The 24,861-nt window shown below is 36.2% G+C and overlaps 1 protein-coding gene across 4 annotated transcripts in view; it reads right to left on the bottom strand.

Moving 5' to 3' along the window:
* si:cabz01090165.1 (uncharacterized protein LOC100333421 homolog) overlaps nt 1-24,861 on the bottom strand; it is a 156,612-nt gene that overhangs the window by 13,637 nt on the left and 118,114 nt on the right. For all 4 annotated transcript variants that reach the window (XM_042743410.1, XM_042743408.1, XM_042743409.1 and 1 more), the window contains one exon: nt 1,795-3,171. In XM_042743410.1, coding sequence (XP_042599344.1) covers nt 1,795-3,161 — 1,367 coding nt within the window. In that variant the 5' untranslated portion in view covers nt 3,162-3,171. The remainder of the gene's footprint in view (nt 1-1,794; nt 3,172-24,861) is intronic.

The following is a 24,861-nucleotide window of genomic DNA, read 5'->3' as shown; positions in this document are numbered from 1 at the left end:
GCCTTTGAACAAAGACAGAATCAATTTGTTTATCTAATGCAGAATTACCCAGATTCAAAACCCATTTAAGGGGATAGACCATCCGTAGTGCTCTCTCAAACAATGCATTAGGAAAGAAGACATTGCAGAGATTTTTACTACAAAGCGTTCAAAAATTTGGAATCGGCAGATCTTGCATGTATGGTTTTGCAAAGACAAGCTTCATGGTCATTTTGACACTCAAGCAGCCTGTATTTTGCTACTAAATATCACTATAAGCAGCTATTAGATGACATGATTAAACTAGTGTAATTTTCATGTCACATTGCAATGTTTTCATAATATGTTTCTGTTCGACAGCCAGACCTTTACTAACACAGAATCAGCTGTGAGCTCGATGCTTGACTTCAGAAACAAAATTTGGCAAATAACTATTTTCAGCTTTTAATTATATAATAATAATTATTATTATGATAATGGAATTACTGCAACTGAGAATAAATTAGAAGAAAAAGTTGATTTGAATTAGTAGATCAGAGAGCAGAAAACCATGTGCTGGTTAGGATAAAAAAAAAATAGTAATAATAAAATCACATTAATATTGGTCAAATCATTTTATTTTCAATGGAAGGGGGTAATAAAATGTCTGCTTGCAGCTCATCAAAACTACAATGGGCTGTCTGTCAACCTCCAGTGTAGACAGCTTCATTGATTGAATTAAAAGCAATTTAGCACTGATGCATTCTGACACGCCGCTCATGTGCTTATAGATTTCTAGTATCAATAACTAATGTGCTTACTGTCTACAGTCTAATCAAGAATAAACTCAGTGCAAACCAGGGTTCTTATAGTTGACTAAAGCTAAAACCATTAAATAAATAAATAAATAAATAAATAAATAAAAAAATAAATCAAACACACTTTGGCAATCATTGGTAAAGCAAGTTGCCAATAAAACACTGTCATTTAGTTTAACTTCATGTACTAAAATAACTAAAACTGAAACAAAAATTTGTAAAAACTATATAGACGTATGATAAATAAATAACAAATAATAAATAAGTAAATAAATAAATAAAACATCAAAAACACAACAAAATTACTAAAATAAATTAGTAATAATAATAATAATAATAATAATAATAATAATAATAATAATAATAATAATAATAATAATAATAATAATAAAAACTACAAAAAATTTAACATGGAAAATATTAGAACAGAACAAATTAAAACTTTTAATAAAAACTATAATATTATCTTAGTTATACTAAACACTGGTGCAAACCATAGATGACAGATAAACAGAAAGCTGTGCAATAATTGCAATCATTTCAGACAATGCCATCAATTGCAAAGACTTCAGATGATGCCAACTTTGGATTGACATACAAAACTGTCACATATTATCCTTATATTGTTATCATTACGAGCCTAATGCGTTCATTGTGTCTGCTTAACTGAATACATGATGATTACTAACCACATAACATGCAGCAGTATATTACTTCCATTTAGATATTACTTTACTACACTCACCACCTCTGACTGATAACAAAATACAGTCACCTCGAAACATGCATTTTCTGTAAAGCTGCTTTGAAACAGTATGTATTGAAAAAGCAATATTTTGCAGCTTTACAACTTTAAAGGCAATATTTTTAATATCTAGAATTTTTTGCACCCTCAGATTCCAGATTTTCAAATAGTTGTATCTCAATCTTTGTATTTATTCTCAATTTCAAAAAATGACTCTTATGACTGGTTTTGCGGTCCAGGGTCACATATGCAAGGTTCTGTGATGAAACTCACCTGTATATGAGGATGTCATCGGTGGAGCTGTTGTACTGGATCTGGTACATGCGAACTCCAGGGATTTGGCTTTGCGGAGGCCAGCGGATCATCGCAGAGCTTGAGGTTATTTCCGAGACGCTGACCCGCTGATCAGCACGAGGCTGGCCGCCGCTACCACTGCTGTTGGACTTTATAGAAGTCGGCATGTCTGAAGGTCCTGGCTCCGGCTCTAGTTTGGGGTCGTAATGTGGCGAAGGGTTCACGACTAATTCCACAGGAGCTGTGGCTTCGCCGGCCGCATTCGAGGCTATGCAGGTGAACACGCCAGAGTCCTTCACCGTGGCTGTTAAGATATCCAAAGAGCCGTTCTCGTAGCATACGGTACGTGAGGTGTTTCCGATTAGCTTCCCGTCCGGACTGACCCAGTGGACGGTCGGCTCGGGGTCTCCCACAGAACGGCATCGCAAACTAACCTCTTGACCCTCCATTACGAACATCTTGGAAGTGTGCCGGGTGATCATAGGCGGCTCGCAGACGAATTCTTCCTCACGAATCGTCCAGAAGTACTTGCCAGCCAAATCTCGCGGGGACGCGCACGTCTCCAGATCGTCCTCCCGAGTTAGGCGGCGCAACCAAACCAGCTCGCAATTGCAATGCAATGGGTTCCCGCCGAAACTGAGCACCAATGAGGTCAGTGGTGAGCCTTTCATTTTGGCATAGACTGGGATTCTTAGGAACAGAGGATCTGGGGGTATCTTCTTCAGCTTATTGGATGTCATATCAAGTCGGGCGAGTTTATGAAGATTGGAAAATATCCCTTCGGGAACAAACTCGATGAGATTGTGGTCCAAACTGAGGGTGTTGACGCTGGCTAGCATGGCTATAGTGTCCCACGGCAAGTCCACCAGATTGTTATAAGAAAGGTCGAGGTCCTCAAGAGTTTCTAGGAAGTCTTGGAAGGCTCCGTCGGAGATGCTGTGAAGCTGGTTGCTGGCGAGGATAAGGTGGCGCAGATTGACCAGCCCCTGCAGGTGTGTGTCATCCAGAACCGTGAGCCGGTTGGCGTCCAGATGCAGCGCGTGCAGATCCTGCAGGTCAGAGAAGGCGTACGGTCGGATCTGGCTGATGGTGTTGCGGGAGAGCGTGAGGTGTATGAGGCTGCTCATGTTAGCGAAGTCTTGGTGGCGCAGCGTGGTGATGAAGTTGTCCATCAGTCGCAGCTCGGCGGTCTGCCGGTCAATATTAGGCGGCACGAAGAGCAGGCCGGTTTTGGCGCACAGCACGGTGTACGAGGGCAGCAGGTTTTGGCAGGTGCAGCGTTTGGGGCACAGCATGGCGTAGGACGGCATGTAGAACAGAGCCAGGCACAGCAGCAGTTGCTCCATGGGTGCGCTCCTACAAGAATCAGAGAACAGAGGAAAACGGGTTAGCTTTCATGCTGAGTCTCTTCCCCCTGTCTTCGAGTCTCTCTTGACACACTATTAACTCCCCAAAGACACACACACAAACACACTAAATACCTCACGCTCTCTCATGCACGTTCAAGAGAGTGTTTTATTAAACATGCAAAAATTGTCAAGACACATTAACAAACAAATCAGTGAAAGGTAAAGCTGAGCAGACAACGCAGCCGGTGCTGAGGTTATACCTACTAGCATGTATCAAAAAATTTGCAAATGCCCAGCTGGACTTGCATTTACCCTATGCACATTTCCCTAATCAAATTAGTACATTAACATTTTCTAGCAACATGGTGTCTGCATTACCCACATCTATGGTTGCAAACTGGCATATTATGTATAAAACGGTTCCTCTAGCTGGATTATTATTATTTTATTATTATTATTATTATTTTTATTTTTTATTTTTTAAAGGGACAGTGCCCCCAAAATTGGTTGTCCTCAACTATGGATGTATGTCAAAAGATAGATAGATAGATAGATAGATAGATAGATAGATAGATAGATAGATAGATAGATAGATAGATAGATAGATAGATAGATAGATAGATAGATAGATAGATAGATAGATAGATAGATAGATAGATAGATAGATAGATAGATAGAGAAGAGAAACAGGCTTCTATAGTCATATCTTTTAGAAACTTAAAACTCTTTATTCCATTGAACAGAAAATTAATTTACAGTAAAATGCCCGAACTTCTTTTTCAACACAATAGAAGTGAATGGTGACCATTGCTGTCAGGCAAGATTCTCAATGCAGACTAATATCCAGTTTCGATTAAATTCCTCACTCAAAGCTATGGCTTTGGAAGACTTTGTATACAGTGCACAAATCCTGTGAACAACATTAATGGAGCTCTTTTCCTCCGTTATTGAGCTTGACAGCCCCTGGTCCACATCCACTCCCACTGAATGGGAAAAAAAAACATAATCTCAGACCTTCTGCTACACATCACCTTTTGTCAAAAATAAAGTCATATGGGTTTGTAATATCATGAGGGTAAATGACGATACAATTTTAATTTTTTGGATGAACTCTATCTTTAAAGCATGCAGGTACTTTTAACGCTTGAATAAAAATGATGTTTCTAGTGCATTGCCGCTGAGAAACTGCTTATTTAATATCGCCAAAGCTGATGCTGAACACAAGATCACTAGATATTATCGCACAGTGTGGATGTGTTAATGCAGGCATATATTCTGGGTTATATAAAACTGCTGCCTCTGCCTTCCATAACATATGCAGTATCTGCAACGGAAGGGGAGGCGGGTGGCTATACAGTAGTTCCACACCAAAACCATTGAGCAAGAAAACGACAGAAAGAGTTGGAGGACGTCTCCCTCAGATCCAGCTGGTTTTAATAGCCCTCCGCTGTGTGAAAGTCAGGATATTTGACACCCGCCTCTGCCCCCCGGAAATTCATATGTGGCACGGTGATAAAAAAGGCCACGGGAATATGAATTATTATTCTATGCCATTGCTTTCGCACGAATGCTAATATCTGATTTGTGGCTCTTTGTTTATTACTTGTGCATACCATTCCATTTTAATAACTTTTATGTAAAAGCACCTAAACGCAATTATTTTTCACCACTCGCAAAGCCATCCTGAATATCAAGAGGTTCAGGCCCAGTGCTTATCCGCGAGGGATCTTTGACTGTCCCGAGGATTGTTTTACTTCTTTCAGACGGTAGGGGGAAACATTGAGCTTCATTTTGGGCACAAAAGGGTCGACTGGCAGGAGTAAAACACAAAAGTGCTTGAGTGCGAGATGGTGTAGCGGCAGTGTGATGCATTCAGGCGAGCTTAAGCCCCCTCTCTCCATTACACACAGAAAACAGAGTCACGGAAACCCTCAAGAGAGAGCCATTATCCAGACAACTAACTAAGAAGAGCACTAAAGCAGTCTCTCACTTTAGTTTGCACTGGCTTTTTAGAGACACGTATATGCACTGGCATATGCATTTGCTCTGATATAGAAAAGACAAACAAAAAAGCAAAAAATAAAAGGAAAGACATAACACAATACAATACACCACAACAGTATATCTCCATCAAAAACAAACACAACGCGAGTAGGATTGCAGGAGAACTGGAGAGCGATTACACGCAGACACCTCCTTAGGATGCCCCATGCCCACGTTTAATTTCAGAAACAAGCTGACAACGTGATACTGTGCCGTGTTGTGTCATTATGACAATGTGAGAATGAATGGATTTATTCTGCATGGGATAAATGGATATCAACTGATTTCGTTGCAAAGCATAAATGAATTTCAGTGCAGAAATGTGGTTAAAATACAGTGGAAACACCTCAAGCGCTTCTAATTAGACCAAGATGAAATGTCAGCGTGGTCAACATTTTACCCTGGCATCCATCATCCCCCTCTCTCTCTGCATATCGGCAAGATTCATTAATATTTCAGAGAGGACACAGGCTACTGTGTGGGTATTTGGCACAGTGTGTAAAAATTAACCCCTACTGCGCTGGAGCCCTTCTCTGGAAAAGGAAGTGCAAACACATGTAATTCCATATGAATACTTTATAAAGACTTTAGAGTAGAATTATCAGATGATCAGAAGTTGCTATTTTCCAAAAATGCACACAAAGAGTAAAAAGGATGCAATACAGTTTAGAATTAATCATTAATGTGAGATAGCAGTAAATAAATAATAAATAAATAATTAAATAATAACAGAAAAAAAAATACCTACTAAAAAAGATAAAGGTAACACTTTACTTAATGCCTTTATACATAATGCATTATAAAAATAAGTTTAAATGCATTAATTATGCCTTGTAATGCACCTTATAATGCATTGTATGAGTTCATGAATAATAGTAACCACAGTTATAATACATTATAATACTTAGCTATTCACTGTTACAGCTGCAATGCATTATAAAGGCTTTAAGCAAGGTGTTACCAATATATTTATGATTACATAATCCAGATTGCTTATGCAGTAATAAGCAGCAGTACTGATAAATAAGGCCTGTATCAACAGGAAATCATGAATGTGAATACATATATTCAGCAGTGGCATTTTTTGTGACTATCAAGGCCAAATGGCAATACAGTCGAGGTGGGTTATAGTCTGCAAAAAGCAAGATACTGTTGAATATTTATGGTGGTCATCAACAGTGTTAAGGATAACGCATAACAAGTAACGTGAGTTATGTAATCAGATTACTTTTTTCCAAGTAACTAGTGAAGTAACGCATTACTTTTTAATTTGCAAAAAAAAATCTTACTTTTGAGTTACTTTTTCAAATAAGTGATGCTAGTTACTTTGTTTTCCCATTTACCGCTCCATTTTATATTAAAAACAAGCAACCCCAGTCCAGATTGTAAAAGTAATGTAAAAGTAACACAAAAAATACTTTCCAGAAAAAGTAACCAAGTAATGTAATTAGTTACTTTTTTAGAGAGTAATGCAATAATGTAATGCATGGCTTTGAAAAGGAACATTCCCCAGCACTGGTCATCAAATGGTCATTGATCAAGATGGGTAGTTTAAAGGTTATAAGGTCAAATTTAATGCACTGTGTATTAAGTGTAAGCCAGAACTGGTCAGCAATGCACCTTTAAGACATCCATGAAAATGGAGACAGGATGATGTGACAGGACACCGCCATTACTGTCGTTAAATCTACTGTAAAATGCTACTGCAGTGAGAAGCCATTCAAATGTAGCTGTGCAAGAAATCTCAAAATGTCTCCTTTTTTGGTTTCCTATGACAATGGTTCAGCACATTTTGTTCGTTCCATCAGGGATTTATTATCATTGAGAAATAGCTGCAAGGTAGGATAGACACAGTTCCAGTCGCTCTGTGTCCTTATTTAAAGAATTCAGGACAAAAATCGACTGAGAGATTAAAATACTGCTTGCTCTCAGTTGCAGGACTCTGAAGTAAGTAATTTACTGAAAGAACATGCCAATCCAATTCTGAGGGCCTCTAATAATCAGCTTAGCTGTAAACATATACTAATTACTCATCTGAACCACACAGATCTTCTATCAACCTGTAAGAAATAAATCACTGTAATATTTCAGTCTTTTCTCAGAAACAGCAAAGAGATTTCAGACATTTTGCTGGGTTTATATGATATTTATATTCCTGTATGTGGTGTGCATATAATACTAATACATTTAATGGAAGCAATCAAAATCAACAAAAAAGCAATGATACGCAAGTGCTATAACAAGTGGCTCAGTTAGCTTAACGCAGTACACGTAGCAAGTTTTTTTTATTTTTATTATTATTATTATACACTCACCGGCCACTTTATTAGGTACACCTGTTCAATTGCTTTGTAACACAAATTGCTAATCCAGCCAATCACATGGCAGCAGCTCAATGCATTTAGGCATCTAGATGTGGTGAAGGTGACTTCCTGAAGTTCAAAACTGAGCATCAGAATGGGGAAGAAAGGGGATTTAAGTGACTTTGGAATGTGGAATGGTCTGAGTATTTAAAAAACTGCTGATTTACTGGGATTTTCACGCACAACCATCACTAGGGTTTATAGAAAATGGTCCGAAAAAGAGAAAATATCCAGTGAGCGGCAGTTATGTGGACGAAAAATGCCTTGTTGATGTCAGAGGTCAGAGGAAAATGGGCAGACTGGTAAGAGATGATAGAAAGGCAACAGTAACTCAAATAACCACTCGTTACAACCAAGGTAAGCAGAATACCATCTCTGAACACACAACACATCGAACCCTAAAGCAGACGGGTTACAGCAGCAGAAGACCACACCGGGTGCCGCTCCTGTCAGCTAAGAACAGGAAACGGAGGCTACAATTCACACAGGCTTACCAAAACTGGACAGTAGAAGATTGGAAAAACGTTGCCTGGTCTGATGAGTCTGGATTTCTGCTGTGACATTCAGATGGTAGGGTCAGAATTTGGTTTAGAGAACATGAAAGCATGGATCTATCCGGCCTTGTCTCAACGGTTCAGGCTGACGGTGGTGGTGTAATGGTGTGGGGGATATTTTCTTGGCACACTTTGTGCCCCTTAGTACCAACTGATAATTGTTTAAATGCCACAGCCTTCCTGAGTATTGTTGCTGACCATGTCCATCCCTTTATGTGTACCCATCACCCAACTTCTAATTCCAACATCAAAAAACAAAATGCACCATGTCACAAAGCTCAAATCATCTCAGACTGGTTTCTTGAACATGGCAATGAGTTCACTTTACTCAAATGGCCTCCACAGTCACCAGATCCAATAGAGCAGCTTTGGGAGGAGGTGGAACAGGAGATTCACATCATGGATGTGCACCAGACAAATCTGCAGCAACTGGATGATTCTTTCACATCAATATGGACCAAAATCTCTGAGGAATGTTTCCAACACCTTGTTGAATCTATGCCATAAACAATTAAGGCAGTTCTGAAGGCAAAAGGGGGTCCAACCTGTTACTAGCAAGGTGTACCTAATAAAGTGGGTGTATAATACATAAAAAGAAAAACAGATAGAATAGAAAAAGAATAGAGCAAGCTAGAGGCCTTTTTTGCATTTGTTAATTGTATAATAAGTAATATAATAGAGTGCAAGTCTAAAAGGGGTAAGTTTTTATTTATTTTTTATTATAATAAAATTAGAATAGAAAGTGCTAGAGTTAGAGGGTCAAATAAAGATGGAAGTGATGTGTTTTTAGCTGATTCTTGAAGATGGCTAAGGGCTCAGCTTAGTAAATCTGAAGAAATGAATTTAGGTAAAGGGATGCAGAGCCAGTGGTGGTTTTGTAGGCAAACATCAATGACTTGAATTTTATGCGAGCAGCTATAGCCAGTGCAAACTGATAAACAGAGGTGTGACAGGCATTCTTTTCGGCTCATTAAAGATTAATCCAGCTGCTGCGTTCTGGATTAATTGTAAAGGTTTGATAGAACTGTCTGGAAGACCTGCCAAGAGAGCATTGCAATAGTCTAGCCTGGACAGAACAAGAGCTTGAACAAGACGTGGTGAAGCATGTTCCCCCAAAAAAGGGCCTATCTTCTTGATGTTGAATAAAGCAAATCTGCAGGACTGGACAGTTTAAGCAGTGTGGTCTGAGAAAGTCAGCTGATCATCCATCATAACATCCAAGGTTTCTGGTTGTTTTTGAAGGAGTTATGATTGATGTGTCTGGATGGTGTAATTGTGATGAAACGATGGGTTTGTTGAAACCACAAGCGGTTCAGTCTTGGCAAGGTTGAGTTGAAGGTGATGGTCCGTCATCTAACAAGAAATGTCTGTTAGACAAGCTGAGATGCTAGCAGCTACCGTTGGATCATCAGGATGGAATGAGAGGTAGAGTTGAGTGTCATCAGCATAGCAGTGGTATGAAAAGCCAAGTTTCTGAATGACAGAACCTAATGATGCCATGTAGACAGAGAAGAGAAAGTGGTCCAAGAACTGAGCCCTGAGGCACCCCAGTAGTTAGATGTTGCGACTTGGACACCTCACCTCTCCAAGATACTTTGAAGGACTTATCTGATAGGTAAGACTCAAACCACTGGATTGTGGTTCCTGAGATGCCCTTTGCCAGTAGGGTTGATAGGAGGATCTGGTGGTTAACTGTCAAAGGCAGTGGACAGATCCAGGAAGATAAAAGTAGCTAACTGTTTAGGGGGTGGAAGCGAAGATAAAACTTTGAAGATAAAAATTCATCCAAGATGTTACCTTGTGGTCCTGGGGGTTGATAAACAACTACAAAATGGATTTTGAGTAATAGTAACTGAATGTGATTCAAAAGAGCTGTCAATACCCAGAGGAGGTAAAGGAATAAATATGCAGACCAGTACCTCCACCTCTTCCAGTCAGTCGGGGAGTGTGGGAAAAAGAGAAATTATTGGAGAGTGCTGTCAGGGTCATGATGTTTAGTCTTGTTTAATCTGCTTTGTTTACTGCAGACTGACAATTCCAGAGACCAACAGAAAAAGAAAGTAGTGTATTAGTAAACATAGGCAAAATGCACAGGTTGTTAGGATTGCACTGCCTACAGTGTGTGATGCAGGGTTTGCAAGTGGTAGTAACATTAGGGATATGGAAACGCATAGTAAGAGTTGGTCATAAAAACTGAAACAGAACTGAAGCAAGGTGTAGAAAAGAGGATGAATCAAAAGCGATACTTATGTCCCTTGCCGGTGTCCCTGCACAGTGGAGTCGCATGGCAGAGTTGATGGTCTTTACACTCTTCGGTCTTTACACGAGCCGTGACTGCTGCCGCGGTATATTAACCTTTTTTAAACCCGTTTGACAAAATGGAAATTGAATTTAGCTGAACACACTTTACTGTTAATCACAACAAAAGGCTAAGCAAGTGCACGACACTGACAAGGTATGTGACGAGACCACAGTACAGTACGAGACCAAACGCAACTTCAGCACATCTCAACACAGTAAACTAAATAATAATAATAATTAAAAATAATAATAATAACAACAATAATAATAATAATAATAAAATAATAATTATTATTATTATTATTATTATTATTATTATTATTATTATTAGTTATTGTTATTATTATTGTATTATAGACAACTAAAACTATTAAAAAAATATTTTCGCTACTTGAAATAAAATAATCATGATCTTAAATAAATTAAATATAAAAAAAAGTTTCCAGGGCAACATTTCTCTTTTTTGTTTAACTTGAAGTTCTAAAATAACTAAAGATAAATAAACCAAAAGTAATATGTAAAAAACAATTACAACTATATATATATTTAAACAAAGCACACACAAATAAGTAAATAAATAAATAAATAAATAAAATAAAAATAAATCATAAAAATTAGAAAACAACAAAATTACTAAAACTTGGAGTAAAACAGAATTTATATAATATAATTATGTATAATAAAATTATGTGTGTGTGTATATATATATATATATATATATATATATATACACAGAGAGAGAGAGAGAGAGAGAGAGAGAGAGAGAGAGAGAGAGAGAGTATATATATCAGTGTTACTATTATAGTTTTTTGTACATATTTTTTATTATTTCTGTAAACTGTTTTTATCATTATGATATATTACACATAGATTCTTTAACAGACGCTTTACCCTTGCTGTCTCTTTAGTGTTTCACAAGAGATTTTAGCAATACCACAAACTGCGCTCAGATTTGCCAACACACCAAAAGTCAAGAGATTTCAATATGAAGTCATGTTTTATATGAAGTGTATATTTCATATCAAAATCCTCAAAAACCAAATGATCTGAGCTGTGCTCCCCACATCATCTGTGAAGCACACATCTATTTTATTTCTCCTGAGGATACGATGCAACACGACAGAGAAGTGAACTATGAAAGAGTAATGAAATGTTCATCTGAGGTGTGCATGTGCGTGTGGTATCCTCTAATGTTATGCAGATTACACAGAGGTCTCTAACCTGCCCCAAAAAGATGTATGATGATTGTGTCTGTGTACTGCTGTTCCTGCCTCAGTCCCTCTCACAATCTCTCTCTCCTGCTCTGCCTTTCTTTGCTCATTTACAGCCGAGCAAACAGCAGAAGTAGGCTGTGATATTTAAACAAAGAGAGACCTCTTCACTTTTTCACCCTCACTGACTCTGTGTCCCGCAGAGGACCGGCTCCTTTCACCCGACTATCAAAAAATCACAGTCAGACTGTGCTAGCATGCTTGTTAACCAACCAATCCCAACACGACAATAACACACTGAAGTATAGATGCAATTACTGTATGACTGACGATTCAGTCCTGATTGACTTCGTCAGCATTGTTCTCTAGTAGCCTATAATGTCCAACCATGTCTGATTTTAATGTGCACAGATGGGAGGTTTGGATCCGGTCGAGATGCGCTGTACTTTGACCGTCAGAGTGTTTAATAATTGCAGGCTGTTGTGGTTTTAAAGGATAACAGGTCGCGTAAACGCTCACCAGGCAATTAGCCTCTGCTGTGCATTAAACACAGGCCGTCCAGACCTGCACACATTAACACACATTAAAGCTCAGAGGTGAGTGTTTCACACATGAGGCTCTTACGACAAATCAAATTCAGTGTCATGGATTCATGGATTGCAACATGTTTTATGAACTGAACACATGTTGGTGAGTACACTCTGCTGTAATTTACAATATATATGTATTAGCATATAATAATATAGAAATGTTAGACAGAATAAATCAGTGTTATTTTACTATCATTGAGACACTGTAATGTTTATATTTTGAATTTTTAAATTAATTTTCAGTTTTCAATTTTTTAGTAGTTTCACTGTGTGTTTTTGTAATTTGTATTAGTTATTTCGGTAACACTTTACTTGAAGCCTTTACGTATAATGCACAATAGAACTAGTTATAATGCATCAATTTTGTCTTGTAATGCACCTAGTGAATAACTGTAAACACAGTTAATACATTATAACTTAATCATTTTAAATTTGGTTATAATTATTTACAACAAGATCTAATGTATTACAACACGCATTATAAATAATTGTAATGCATTATACCCTTTCATGTCCCTTTATAATGCATAGTACATAAAACCTAAGTGTTACTGTTATTTTTTATGCCTGTATAGTGTTTATTAATTTCTATTTCAGTTATTTTTAGTTATCACATTGAACTAAATGAAAATGAAAAATGTTAACAAGCTCTTATTTTTTTTTTTTTTAATCTCAGTTAATGTTTACTTTCTTTCAAGTAACAAAAAGGTGTTTTTATGGTTTTACTTTTAGTTATCTATAATAACCCTGGTATATACTGTATATATTACAGTCTTCATCATTTAAATAGTGAGCCTAGTTTATGGTACTGTGGGGTTTTGCGATTATATGCTATGCTATAAAATATACAACGATTTATTCGTCCTGTAGCTGAATTTACATGACAGATTTCACATTTCACAGTGTGTTTATGCCTTCGCTGGGTATTCACTTGCAATGGAGGTCCATAATGTTTATGAGAAATCTAATAGCCTATAAAGTCACCCTCTCTCTGCAAAAGACACACACCATCACACCTCAAAAACACCCGTAACTCAACGCATCCATTTATACAGCCGCGAGAATGTCTTTCAGTTGACTTTTCATTCAGGAAGCAAGAGGATGTACTGAACTTCACATAAATATAGACGGAATTTAGCAAAATTCAAAGAAATTCATATGACTGCTGTAAAATAAATAAGATGTGGTGGACATTTTGCATGTACGCATGTACGACAAAATTTAAATCTATTGGTATGGTTGTTTTTAAATGTTTTGACAATTAGTTCAGCAAAATATATCTAATCATTTGAGGAGGAAGAAAAAAAAAAATCTACTCATCAAGAAACAGTTCATTGGTCATGTTGGACTAATGAAATGCCTCTGTCGCATGAATGTGTTGAATTTGCTTGAATTGCACTTCAGAATCTTCCCGTCGCTCCGATCCAAATCCCATTTCAACGTCTGATGGTGAGTGGCCATTCTCAAGGAACTGAAAGGAAGCCAAATCTTATACAGATGGCATTGACATTCAGAGTCATTCACTCTGTTTCTAGTGCACCTTATCACTCACAAAACAATTCCTCTTTCTCCAGCCAAACAAGCAGGCAGTGTGATGGGTAGAGGAGGGGCAGTGACAGATCCATCAGCACTGCCTTCCCTCGCAGTCACCGCTACCATGGCTGCAGGGCCTGTATGTCACTCCGATTACACAAACAGCAAACATCCTCTCTCCGTCCTTCTCTGTCTCCGGCCCATGCCTCCGACGACACGCGGCTCAGGCTGTCAAACACAGCACACGTCAGGAACTGACTGAGGGACTGAGGCGCAGTCATGCTAATCCTCTCACACTGCCCAACATTACATGCTATTAGCGCTGGTAATTGCTTCACCATCATCTTCATCATCTACCCCTCCGAGCACAACCTCTCTCCAGCCGAGCAACTGCCATTGAGATGCTTTCTCCAGTTATTATAGACCTCCTTGATTCAAACAGAAACAATAAAAAGGACTGATGTGAAAACCAGTGGCATACAAGAATCATAATCCATGATAAAGAAAAATAAAAGTCTTAAAAATGTAATGTGCCAAATTCTTAGAAATGTCCTCTTTCTACTCATTGGTCTCAGATTTTTTATTTTATTTATTTATCTATTTATTTTTCAAATTTTTATAATTTAATCAATCAATCCGATTTTTTTTATATGCAAATGTTAAATATTCTAAAAGATATAAAATTGTTACATTTTAATAAATAAAACAAATATTGCATGATTTTAGTCTTTATACTGACTGAAATATTTTATAAAATATTTTCATTACACCCTGAATAACTTGTAATGTATATATATATATATATATGCACATATATATATAAAAATAGCCGGAGTAGGTTTTACAAGAAAGCACTATTTCAGTCTTTATACTTCAAAATTTTCTTTGTAATAATTTGTGAAATTTACTACCAAGAATTGCTTCAAAGTAAATGCTACACCATTTTTTATCTTAATAATGATATATAAAATAATATGCAAACTGCTTAGTAAGGCTTTCTTTAAAAATACTTGAATCTTTTAATGCCCCCCAAAAATATCAAACATATTTTTTTAATTTTAAATGTGTATTCAATTCTCTGTAGACATAAATTGCATCTATGAATAAATTGACACTAAAAAAAACAAACAACATAGTGTAAACGCATAGTGTAAGAAAGGTAAAATAAGTATTTTTTTTTGTAGATATATCAGTTGCTATACATCATATCTCCATCTATTTGTAAAACTACAGTCAACAGTCATACGAGCTCAGCAGAAGGAACAGAGGACTAATGTGTTTGTGACTTTTACGTCAATGCTGTTGTCGCAGTTGTTTAGCAGTGCTTCTTCGCCTGAGGATTTGAACCGTTCTGTAGGACGTGTGCTATTTCGCCAGAGGACAGAGGCAAGGAGGACACGGTGCAAATCATCAAGGCATAAATAACACAACAGTTGCAGACGCTCTCATGCCTCCCATTAAAAAAAGCTGCAGAATGGAACAGTTCTGCCTCCGGATGAAAACCCTCACCTCAACCGAACTCGCAGACCTCACGGCAAGTAAACACTTATTTTGATTGGTGATTTTACCTACACCCAGCCGCACTCAGGTGTGCGTTAAAGAACGATATACAGAGAGAAAATAAGGACACCTACACGCCAAAGGAAGCTTTGTGTGAAAACACCCTAGACATCCGCAGTCTATACATGTTAATTTCACATACCCCTCTGTGAGACCTTGTGTGTCTCACACTGTCAGTCACACTGAGGAAATGAATGCTATTGTGCAATGTCCCGGTCTGGCCTTGCCGATCTGAATAGCCTGGTTATATGAGCGTCTCTTTCTCTTCTTTCTGAAATCTGGTTCAGCCGAAGGCCTAATCTTTCCTCAAGAAGCGAGGAGGAACAGAGAGATTCATATCAAATTATCATCGCTCAGGAGGTCTTTGTTATTAAATTTCAGAAGTGCTAACTAGCATGGATGCATGCTGTTTTTGGGCAGAGAAAGAAAATGAGTAAAATCGAGCATCTCTTGGTTCCCTTGGCTGCCGGAGCTCAGTATGGACTTGAATTCTAATGCTGGGGTAAAGTTCGCCTCTGGTTATTCCGGCGTTCAGCTGAGGCGGAAGCATGTTAGCGGCCATGTTGGACACTGGCTCGTCTCTTCTTGGCAAACATCAAGCAAACGCTTTTCTTCTCTTCTCGGGTGTTTTTTTTTTTACGCTCTCTCTTAGCCCATGGCTAGAGGAAGGGTTTCCAGGGATAATGATTGGTGTCTGCTCCAGCAAGATTTGGATAAGATATAAAGGGAAAGAAAAGGATAACTAGCAGCCTAAAGAAATGTTAAAGGATTATTTTCAGAAAATTAAAATTCTGGCCTGTTTTTCTTCAGTGGAACACAAAAGGAGATGTTTTGTAGAATGTCCAAGCTGCTTTTTGACATGTTGATGTTTTTTGAGGGGCATAACGCAATGCAACTGTCTTGATATGACAATAAAGAAGCACCTTTAAAAGTATGCAATTCTTTCTATTAAGCAGACCTGGATTTTTTTATTTTTTTATTATTATTTCATAGCAAAAAAAAAAAAAAAAAAAACTATTCTGCTGAGTAATTATACTACTCTTATTACACCACTTTTTTTTACAACACAAAGTAAAAAAAAACACCAATAAGAATCAAAAAAATCATCATCATTATCAAAAAAAGCAAATAAACAATAAACCAGCTTTATTAATTAGGTATATCACAGCAGTCCGTGAACTAAATCGCATTTGAAAAATATGTACCATCTGCACTAAACATAATGGATATTGTTAACAAAGCAAACATGAGATAAAAACACATTTGCTGAAGCAAACATGTCATTTTATCTTGCTTCTATAAGTGTTTGAGCTTTTATCGTGACCCGTGCAGTGCTATACCAGGTGCGCTAATGAGCAAGTTTACTACATCAGAAAAGCTGTATATATGGACCTGGTTATGTGATGCTAACGTCAGAATGTATTAGTATACAATCATGCACTATTGTAGAAGTGTTTTGAGCTCATAACATAGTATTGTGCATGGAACCGTGTAAAAATAAGTCTCTATGAATAGATAATTTGCCACGGTAATCATAACTTGGGTGAAAACAAATAAAAGTTGTTGGTGTTTTAACTGCCACTATAGTTCATTTCGGCTGGAAATAGCAGTGAATTTTAAGCACAGTTATGTTTTTATAATTTTTTTACAATGAGTTTTTATGACAAGCCATTGTTGGTGTTCTTATTCTTTCTTTTTTATGGCTAAATTGAAGTTTTATACTATAAAAATCGTATAAAAAACACATGAAATCAACATTAAAGTCATATAGACTGCTTTCAATAAGGGTTTATATGTTGTTTTCCACACAGTATGGAAACAACATTTTGAACATTGTGCTAAATGTCTTTTGCATTTCACAGAAGAAAGTCAGTCATCGGCTTGAAACAGGAAGAAGGTCAGTTAATGATGACAGAATCATTTAGGTGACCTCTTCTTTTAAGCAGTGGTACTGGAAGTACTTTAAACAGCTAGATGATGATAATGGAAGATGACAAGTTAACGGAGAAGTGAAAGAAACATTCATAACCTGAAGACTAATACTGGTTCTTCACTAGCTGCTGAAGTCACGCAACAGTCAATGGTTTTCCTGAACAACAATGGCATTGTAGCGAGTGACAGGTTAACTGCGTTGACTCAGAATCCACACCAAATCCACACACATTCATTCTACGACGACTCTAAAAGTGCATTATCTCTACCCACACAATCGCAACAAAACAGCAAACCAACCACCCACATGCTCACCTCGTCTCAAAGACACGCTCCCTCACCTCACACACCCACACACACATACACACTTGAGAAAGCAGACAGAGAGCACTTGGAGTAGACATGAACCTCAGGTGGTTAAGCTTGTGAAATCCCACGTATTGTGTTTGAGAACAGGCCGGAACCGGCTGCACACTGAGAGCCGCTCTGTTATAGACACAGTAGATCCACTGATCGTTCCTGCTCTCGTTGTCACAAGGGAAACATTTACAATTCTTGTGTATGCATGATCTATATTCAAGAAAATATTTCATAATTACATTGCACTAGAACATTCCTATTAAGGAAGCGATAACATTTTAAAAGCAATTCATTTTAATAGCTATGAGGGTTTTTTTATACTACAGCCACACACTGATTCAGGCAAGAAAGCTCAATGTGAGTGTTGAGTTCATTTTAGACACTGATATAATAACAGAAGAAATACACAAAATATCACGTTAACCAGACTAATACATTTAAGGCAGGTATTTGTATGCATTTCTAATTGCAAAATCGACTTATCTTATAGTGCATTTTAGGAAATTTTAGCATGTTCTGCTGTTCTTTTAAATAAAGATTAATAATAATTAATAAAGAATTAATAAATATAATGCAACTTAGTCTAATTATTATTATTTTTAAATATAAATTATAGGGATTTTTTTTTTAAATAAGGAAATTAATAATAATAATAACAATAATAACAATAATAACAATAATAATAAAATAACGGGGAAAAAACAGGAAATTTATACTTGTATTCAGCATTGATGCATTAAATTGATCAAGTATAATATTACAAAATATTACTGTTTCACATAAATGTGAATGCTATTGCTATATGATAATTATAATAATTATTATTAAATGATAGATAACCGGTAATAACTGATTGAGCACCACATCACCATATGCGAATGTAGAATTAATGTAGAAACATCATAAAGACGGTATACTTATAATAATGGCACAACCTATTATTAATGAAGTATCACTGATGCCAATACACCTGCTGATTCTCAATTTAAATCTCCTCCCAGTTTTAGCCACGAACATTATTACAGTATAATTGAAAGCCATTATTTTAACATTTAATAGGCTTTTAATTTAAGTGAACTCAAAATTATTTAGCATGTTAATTTATATAGATAGATAGATAGATAGATGGATGGATGGTTGGATGGTTGGATGGATGGATGGATGGATGGATGGATCAATAAAAACAAATACAAATACATATATTCAATAAGTATATAATAGATAGATAGATAGATAGATAGCTATTTCAGACACTTAAAACTACTGCTATTGCTTGTATTCAATAAGTATATAAGTTGATATTAAATGCAATATCTGACTGAAACCGTTAATTTAACTATTGCCACATTAATCCCGTTTCTATTTTACCTGACAAAACATGTTATTGCTGTAATTTATCCTATTTACAGTGATAAATAGCATCACAGTGCACTTGTAAATACTTTGGAACCAACAAACACAATTAGAGCCATTATAAGTATATGATCGTTTTTCTTCTTGAATTATCTCATGATATTTCCATCATAAGTGGATGAAGTGCATGCTGCGGTGTTATAACATGTACTTCAGACTATTTGACTTGCTAATCCTATGGCTCAGAATAGCATGGCAGTAATGATATACTGCACGTGTTGAGCGAGGAGCAGCTCACGCACAATATATTCAACACAACACAAATCACTAGTCATAAACAATAAATGCAACACAACACCAGGTCAAGGAGAGCGGCTGCCCCTCATTCTGTCATCCAGCACAGCTACAAGCTCATGATACTACCTAAAATATCTGAAAAACACATTATAATAAACAATATAGAGTGCATTAGCGCTGCCCACTTTTTTAGCATTTATGTTTCCTATAAGGATAAAAAGTCTTTGTCGTACGTCATGAAGCAAAACAACCAGCTTCAAGAAGGATACTAACATTACAGAAGCAAAAAACTGAATGAAAATCAGATACAAGACTGTGAATTTAACAGCTTTAATGAGGGAAAGAACTATAAACCCACAAGGCACTGTGAATGTCATTAATTTAGTGAAAATAATGGCGGAATGTAAAACTATTCATTTGAAGTTTTGTATATATAGAAACAATATATTATGAGTTCATTGCAAAATAATGTAGTAATGCAGTTTTTTCACTATTAAACATTATCATAAAAAAATAAGCTTAATTAATGCAAACAGATGGGTTCAAAAAAAAAAACATATACAATCGATTAACAACCTTTAAAGGTTAATCAGTTATTGCTATTTTTTTTTTATTTCCCAATGGAGAATATGAATAGAGTTTTTTATATCAAATAATTATTTGAATAGAGTTTGAATGAATGCATGAATACACTACCATTAATTAATTCATTTAGAAATCAATACTTTTATTTAGCAAAGATGCTAATATAAATGCTTCTCTTTTGAACCTTCTATTCATCGAAGAATCCTGGAAAATGAAATGCATTACAGTTTTCACAAAACAAATTGTCAATGTTAATTTTAACAGAAATAGAAATGTTTTTTTGAGCAGCAAATCAGAATGATTTCTGAAGGATTAGTAATGAAGGTAAATTCAGATTTGCATATATTCACATAGAAAATGATTCCCTTCTTTCTGTATCTTTAATAAGCTAAATACAACTTTAAGTATTCATTTTCCCCAGTGGACACGTTTAGAGCCCATAAACCCGTGTTAATGCTTCTCAACTGAGAGACACATGATTTCATCTTTTATCTAGTGACTGTTACATCAGGTGCTTGTCCTCGGCTTCAGAACACAATAGCAGTGGACCGGCCTCGCAGACCTCCAGGAGCAGGATGAACAGTTTCCACGCTGGACTGTTTTAATAGATCACACCTCTGAGAAGCAGGGACCATATTGCATTTGGTTGAGCAGCAGCAGGGACGGAGATGACTGACCTTGGAGAAACAGGTTGGCTCTGCTGCAGGAGGCTGTCAGCGCTGACACCAAGCACACAGGTAGCAATGTGTTGTTGTTTTGTTGTGTGTTAATGTCAGAAGCACACGTCTTGTGAGATCACAGAAGGGCTTTTATCCAGAGAGGCTTTGCCCGGCATATCAACACTGTATCAAATCCATCCGATTCCTCAGAAGGATGTAATCCGCACTTCGCCGTAACGTCTTTAGGAATGCGGTTAAAACGGACCGGAACTCATTCATTGCTAGATTAACTTCTGTGATTGTCTGTTCTCAGAAGAATAGTCTCTTCACATTTCCGTCGCAGCGTGATGCAGCTCAGTTCACCAGAAATCAAGTGAATGCATCAGAGCTGAAGTGAATGAGCTCCACGTCGATGGCAGAGCCGTTCCAGAGGGATGCTGCCGTTACCCAGTTCTGCTGAGAAATGAACCCTTGTCACAGATACATTATTTACATCTGCCGCTCCTTTTTTCTTTCACCAGAGGGACTGCTTTATTTAATAACATATAAATAAGAGAGAGGCATATTGATATCTCAGCCAGTAGCACAGCTGCTTGAACTACATTATAGCCCACAGGAAGAAAAAAAACTAAACAAAACTAAAAACAGAGACTATGGGCTTTTGTATTATTTTGCAGAGATCAAATGTTGATGTATTAGATTTACTTCCTGTGATTCTGTTATGTTTTAAGCTTTGTTGTGTTTTTCTGACCTTAATTCTTGTTGCTCCATATTTCTGATCTTATACTGGGCTTCTCCAAATTTTGACATTTGTGCCTTTAAAATAAATAAATAAATAAAATAAAAAATGATTTTTTGAATGAACGAATGAATTATACATCCATTCATTCATTAGAAAATTTATTTAAATTATTATTTATTATTGATGTTTTTTTTTATTTTAATAATATTACATTATTATTATTATTATTGACACATTTTATTAATTTTAAAATTTATTGAAATGATTGTTTATTATTTTATATTAGATTTTTTTATTATTATTTTATTATTGTATTTTATAATATATATATATATATATATTCAATAAACTTCTTTATAATAAATTATTATTATTGTTATTATTATTATTATTATTATTATTATTATTATTATTATTATTATTATTATCATCATACCATTTTGCCTAAAAACATTAAAAATAAAAAAATAAAAATATATATATACAATTTTAAATCAATCATTTTAAATGCTATAATGAAAAAAAAGGATATTCATTTGGAGACTTGCTTGTTTTTGTTATTAGTGTTTTTAAAGGAATCAAAGGTAACTTAAATGTTAAAAAAGTAATAAGCAAATAAGCATGCATAAATAAATATCTAATATCAACCTATAACGATAACACAAAAACAACATCCAACACAACTGATATATCATGCATCCCTAACACTAAGCATAACCTACAACTATAGGCTGCATATGTGTTGAAAAATATTCTATAAATCATATTCAGCTCACAGAAATCTCTAATGTCCCCATGACCTGAAGCTCTCTCAGATCGAGTTCTTATTTCACTTTTGTTAGTTTAAACAGATCAGTTCCTGCAGATGTAATTGCCTAAAACTGCTGAATATATGCATAACAGAACAGTGATAATGTTCCTATGCTCACTTAACTAGAATCGATCTAGAAGGTCTGGCATGACTTCCTTTACTCCCATGTTACACAGCACCAGTCAATAAGGCAGGGAGTGGAAAAGGCTGCAATAAAAGGGGACGAGAAAGCAACAGAGAGACGAGCAGCACAGAAAATGGAGGTGAGAGATGTGAAAGTGGGCTGGGAGAGAATGGAAGAATCAGGCTCGCGATAAGAGCAGCTCTTGTCTCGTCATCGGGTTCACAGCTTCGCCAAGGTACTGTCCTCGGGCTTATTCTCTTCCCGCACAGCCATTATTTAAATTAATCGCCAAGCTTCATTAATCTTAATGACTCCTTTTGAAAGGATCCGTGGAGGGAGGCGGCTCATGACAGGAGTGGTTTGAAATGGATTTTGTGTTGAAATGGAGTGATTCTGCTTTTGTGCAGCGAGAACTGACCGGTCCGAGATTTCCTCCGGCTTTATGCATGAGGCACGCGCTCGGGCAGAATTAAAGTTAATGAAAACCATCTTAAACGACAGCTGCTGAGCCATTTAATCACTTATTGTTCTATGAGGTTATAATTAAAGTATTTATGTGCACTGCCATTATTGTGTAATTGTAAGATACGGTTCGTGCAGTTTGTACTGTGTTGCATTTCATATCTGAAGGCAAAGTGTGTCATATTTTAGATAATAAACACTTTCTACAAACCCATTATTATTTATTTATATTTTAGCATTTTTATTTTGGTTAAAGTTTCAGTAAATGTGTTGTGTTTTTTTTTGTCTTTTTTATATATATGTCTATATCATTTTTATTATATTTTATTTCAGTTTTAATTATTTTAGTACATCAAGAAAAACTAAATGAAAATGAGAAATGCTGCAACTAGCTGGAATAAAATAAAATGAAGGAATTAAGTGTTAGTTTTAGTTGAGAAATGTAAATATAAACAGTATAAAATATTATTTCAGGTAAAGCTTATTTAATTTCAAGTAACAAAACTTGTTTTATGGTTAAAATTTTAGTAATCCTGCTCAGTAGCACTATGAAACCAGATCAGATTTCACTCAACCAATGGCATGTGTTGGGGGCGGGGCTATCTGTTTGATCGACCAATGGCAGATGAGGGGAGTGGTCAGGAAACCTGTATTTACTTTTGCAACTCCGTTGGATGTTTGTGCTTCATAAACGACACACTTCACTTTAAATCTAGTCTCATTAATGAAAACATTTTACCACATTATCAAGCCTCAAATGTGATCAGCATGATAACCGGCATTTAATTGCCATTTATTTTTCATTAAATGCATAACAAAGTGGGATGGAATCCTCAAAGAAAACATAGTGGAAAATAAATCAATCAATATGGCTAGAAGACATGTCATTTCTAGAGTATAATCACAGAAATTGATTTAAACTGCCACACAAAGTCTACAGAAAATGCTTGGCTTCTGTGTGTCTCCCCACTATTGGCAATGATTCTTCGTTTCAATCTGTCAGTGACAACTTCACGAGCACCTCGTTTCTGCCTCAGTTCAATATTTATCGAATAAAAAGTGGAAAACTTGCCTAATTTCCCTTTGCTGAGGAATTATTGGCATTCTTGCTTGCGGTCGATTAGCCTCTGTCGCTGTGGCCAGTTTATTTTTCCCTGTCTTGTTGGCGTGTGTTGTGTGGGAGCGTCTGTAATGTCTGTGCAGGCCTTTAATTGAATGTTTGAGATAATACATGAGGAGGGTACCACGCAAACACGGTGTGGAAAAGCAGACGCTGTGATGCAAGCACTAAACTGCTGGGCTGAAAAGAACATAGAAAACAAAAACTAAATAATAGTGAGGAGAGCATTAAATCAGATGGATGCAAGCAGGTGGGACATCTAATAGAGTTATGTGTGCTGATACGCTTGGAAAAGCACCGTCAGCCGTTTTTCTGCAGTGGGAGACTCTCATCACCATCCCATAGTTTGTTTGTGCAGATAACACTGATTCCTACCATGATGACCATACATTTTCTCCAAATTGTGTGATAAAATATTGGAATGTTCTTATACAAATGATTTGCTGCTGGAGGATCATTAACTGTCCCCCTCCCTAAGCAAATGCAATATACAGTATGTACATACATATATGAAACCTATTAGAAACGTGAAACGCTTATATACATACAAATATGTATGTTTATGTATGTGTAAAACATATATGTCATGCACACTTACATCTATCCTAAAATCCATCAATATACGTTGATATTATATAAGTATATGTGACCCTTGAACACAAAAGCAGTCTTAAGTCACTGGGGTATATTTGTAGCTATAGCCAAAATTACATTGTTTAGGTCAAAATTATAGATTTTTCTTTTATGCCAAAAATCATTAGGATATTATGTAAAGATCATGTTCCATGAAGATATTAATAAATTTCCTACTGTAAATATATCAAAACTTATATAGGCTATATCAAAATTTTTTGATCAGCATTATGCATTGCTATGAGCTTCATTTGAACAACTTTAAAGATGATTTTCTCAATATTTCGATTTTTTTGCACCCTCAAATACCAGATTTTCGAATTGTTGTATCTCAGCCAAATATCGTCCTATCCTAACAAACCATACATCAACTGGAATATTATTTATTCAGATTTCAGATGATGTATAAATCGAAAATTGACAAATTGAAAAATTGACACTTAAGACTGGTTTTTGGTCCAGGA

This window comes from Cyprinus carpio, chromosome B18 (genome assembly GCF_018340385.1).
Source record: "Cyprinus carpio isolate SPL01 chromosome B18, ASM1834038v1, whole genome shotgun sequence".
Taxonomy (NCBI): domain Eukaryota; kingdom Metazoa; phylum Chordata; class Actinopteri; order Cypriniformes; family Cyprinidae; genus Cyprinus; species Cyprinus carpio.
This window is presented reverse-complemented; position numbering and strand designations above follow the sequence as displayed.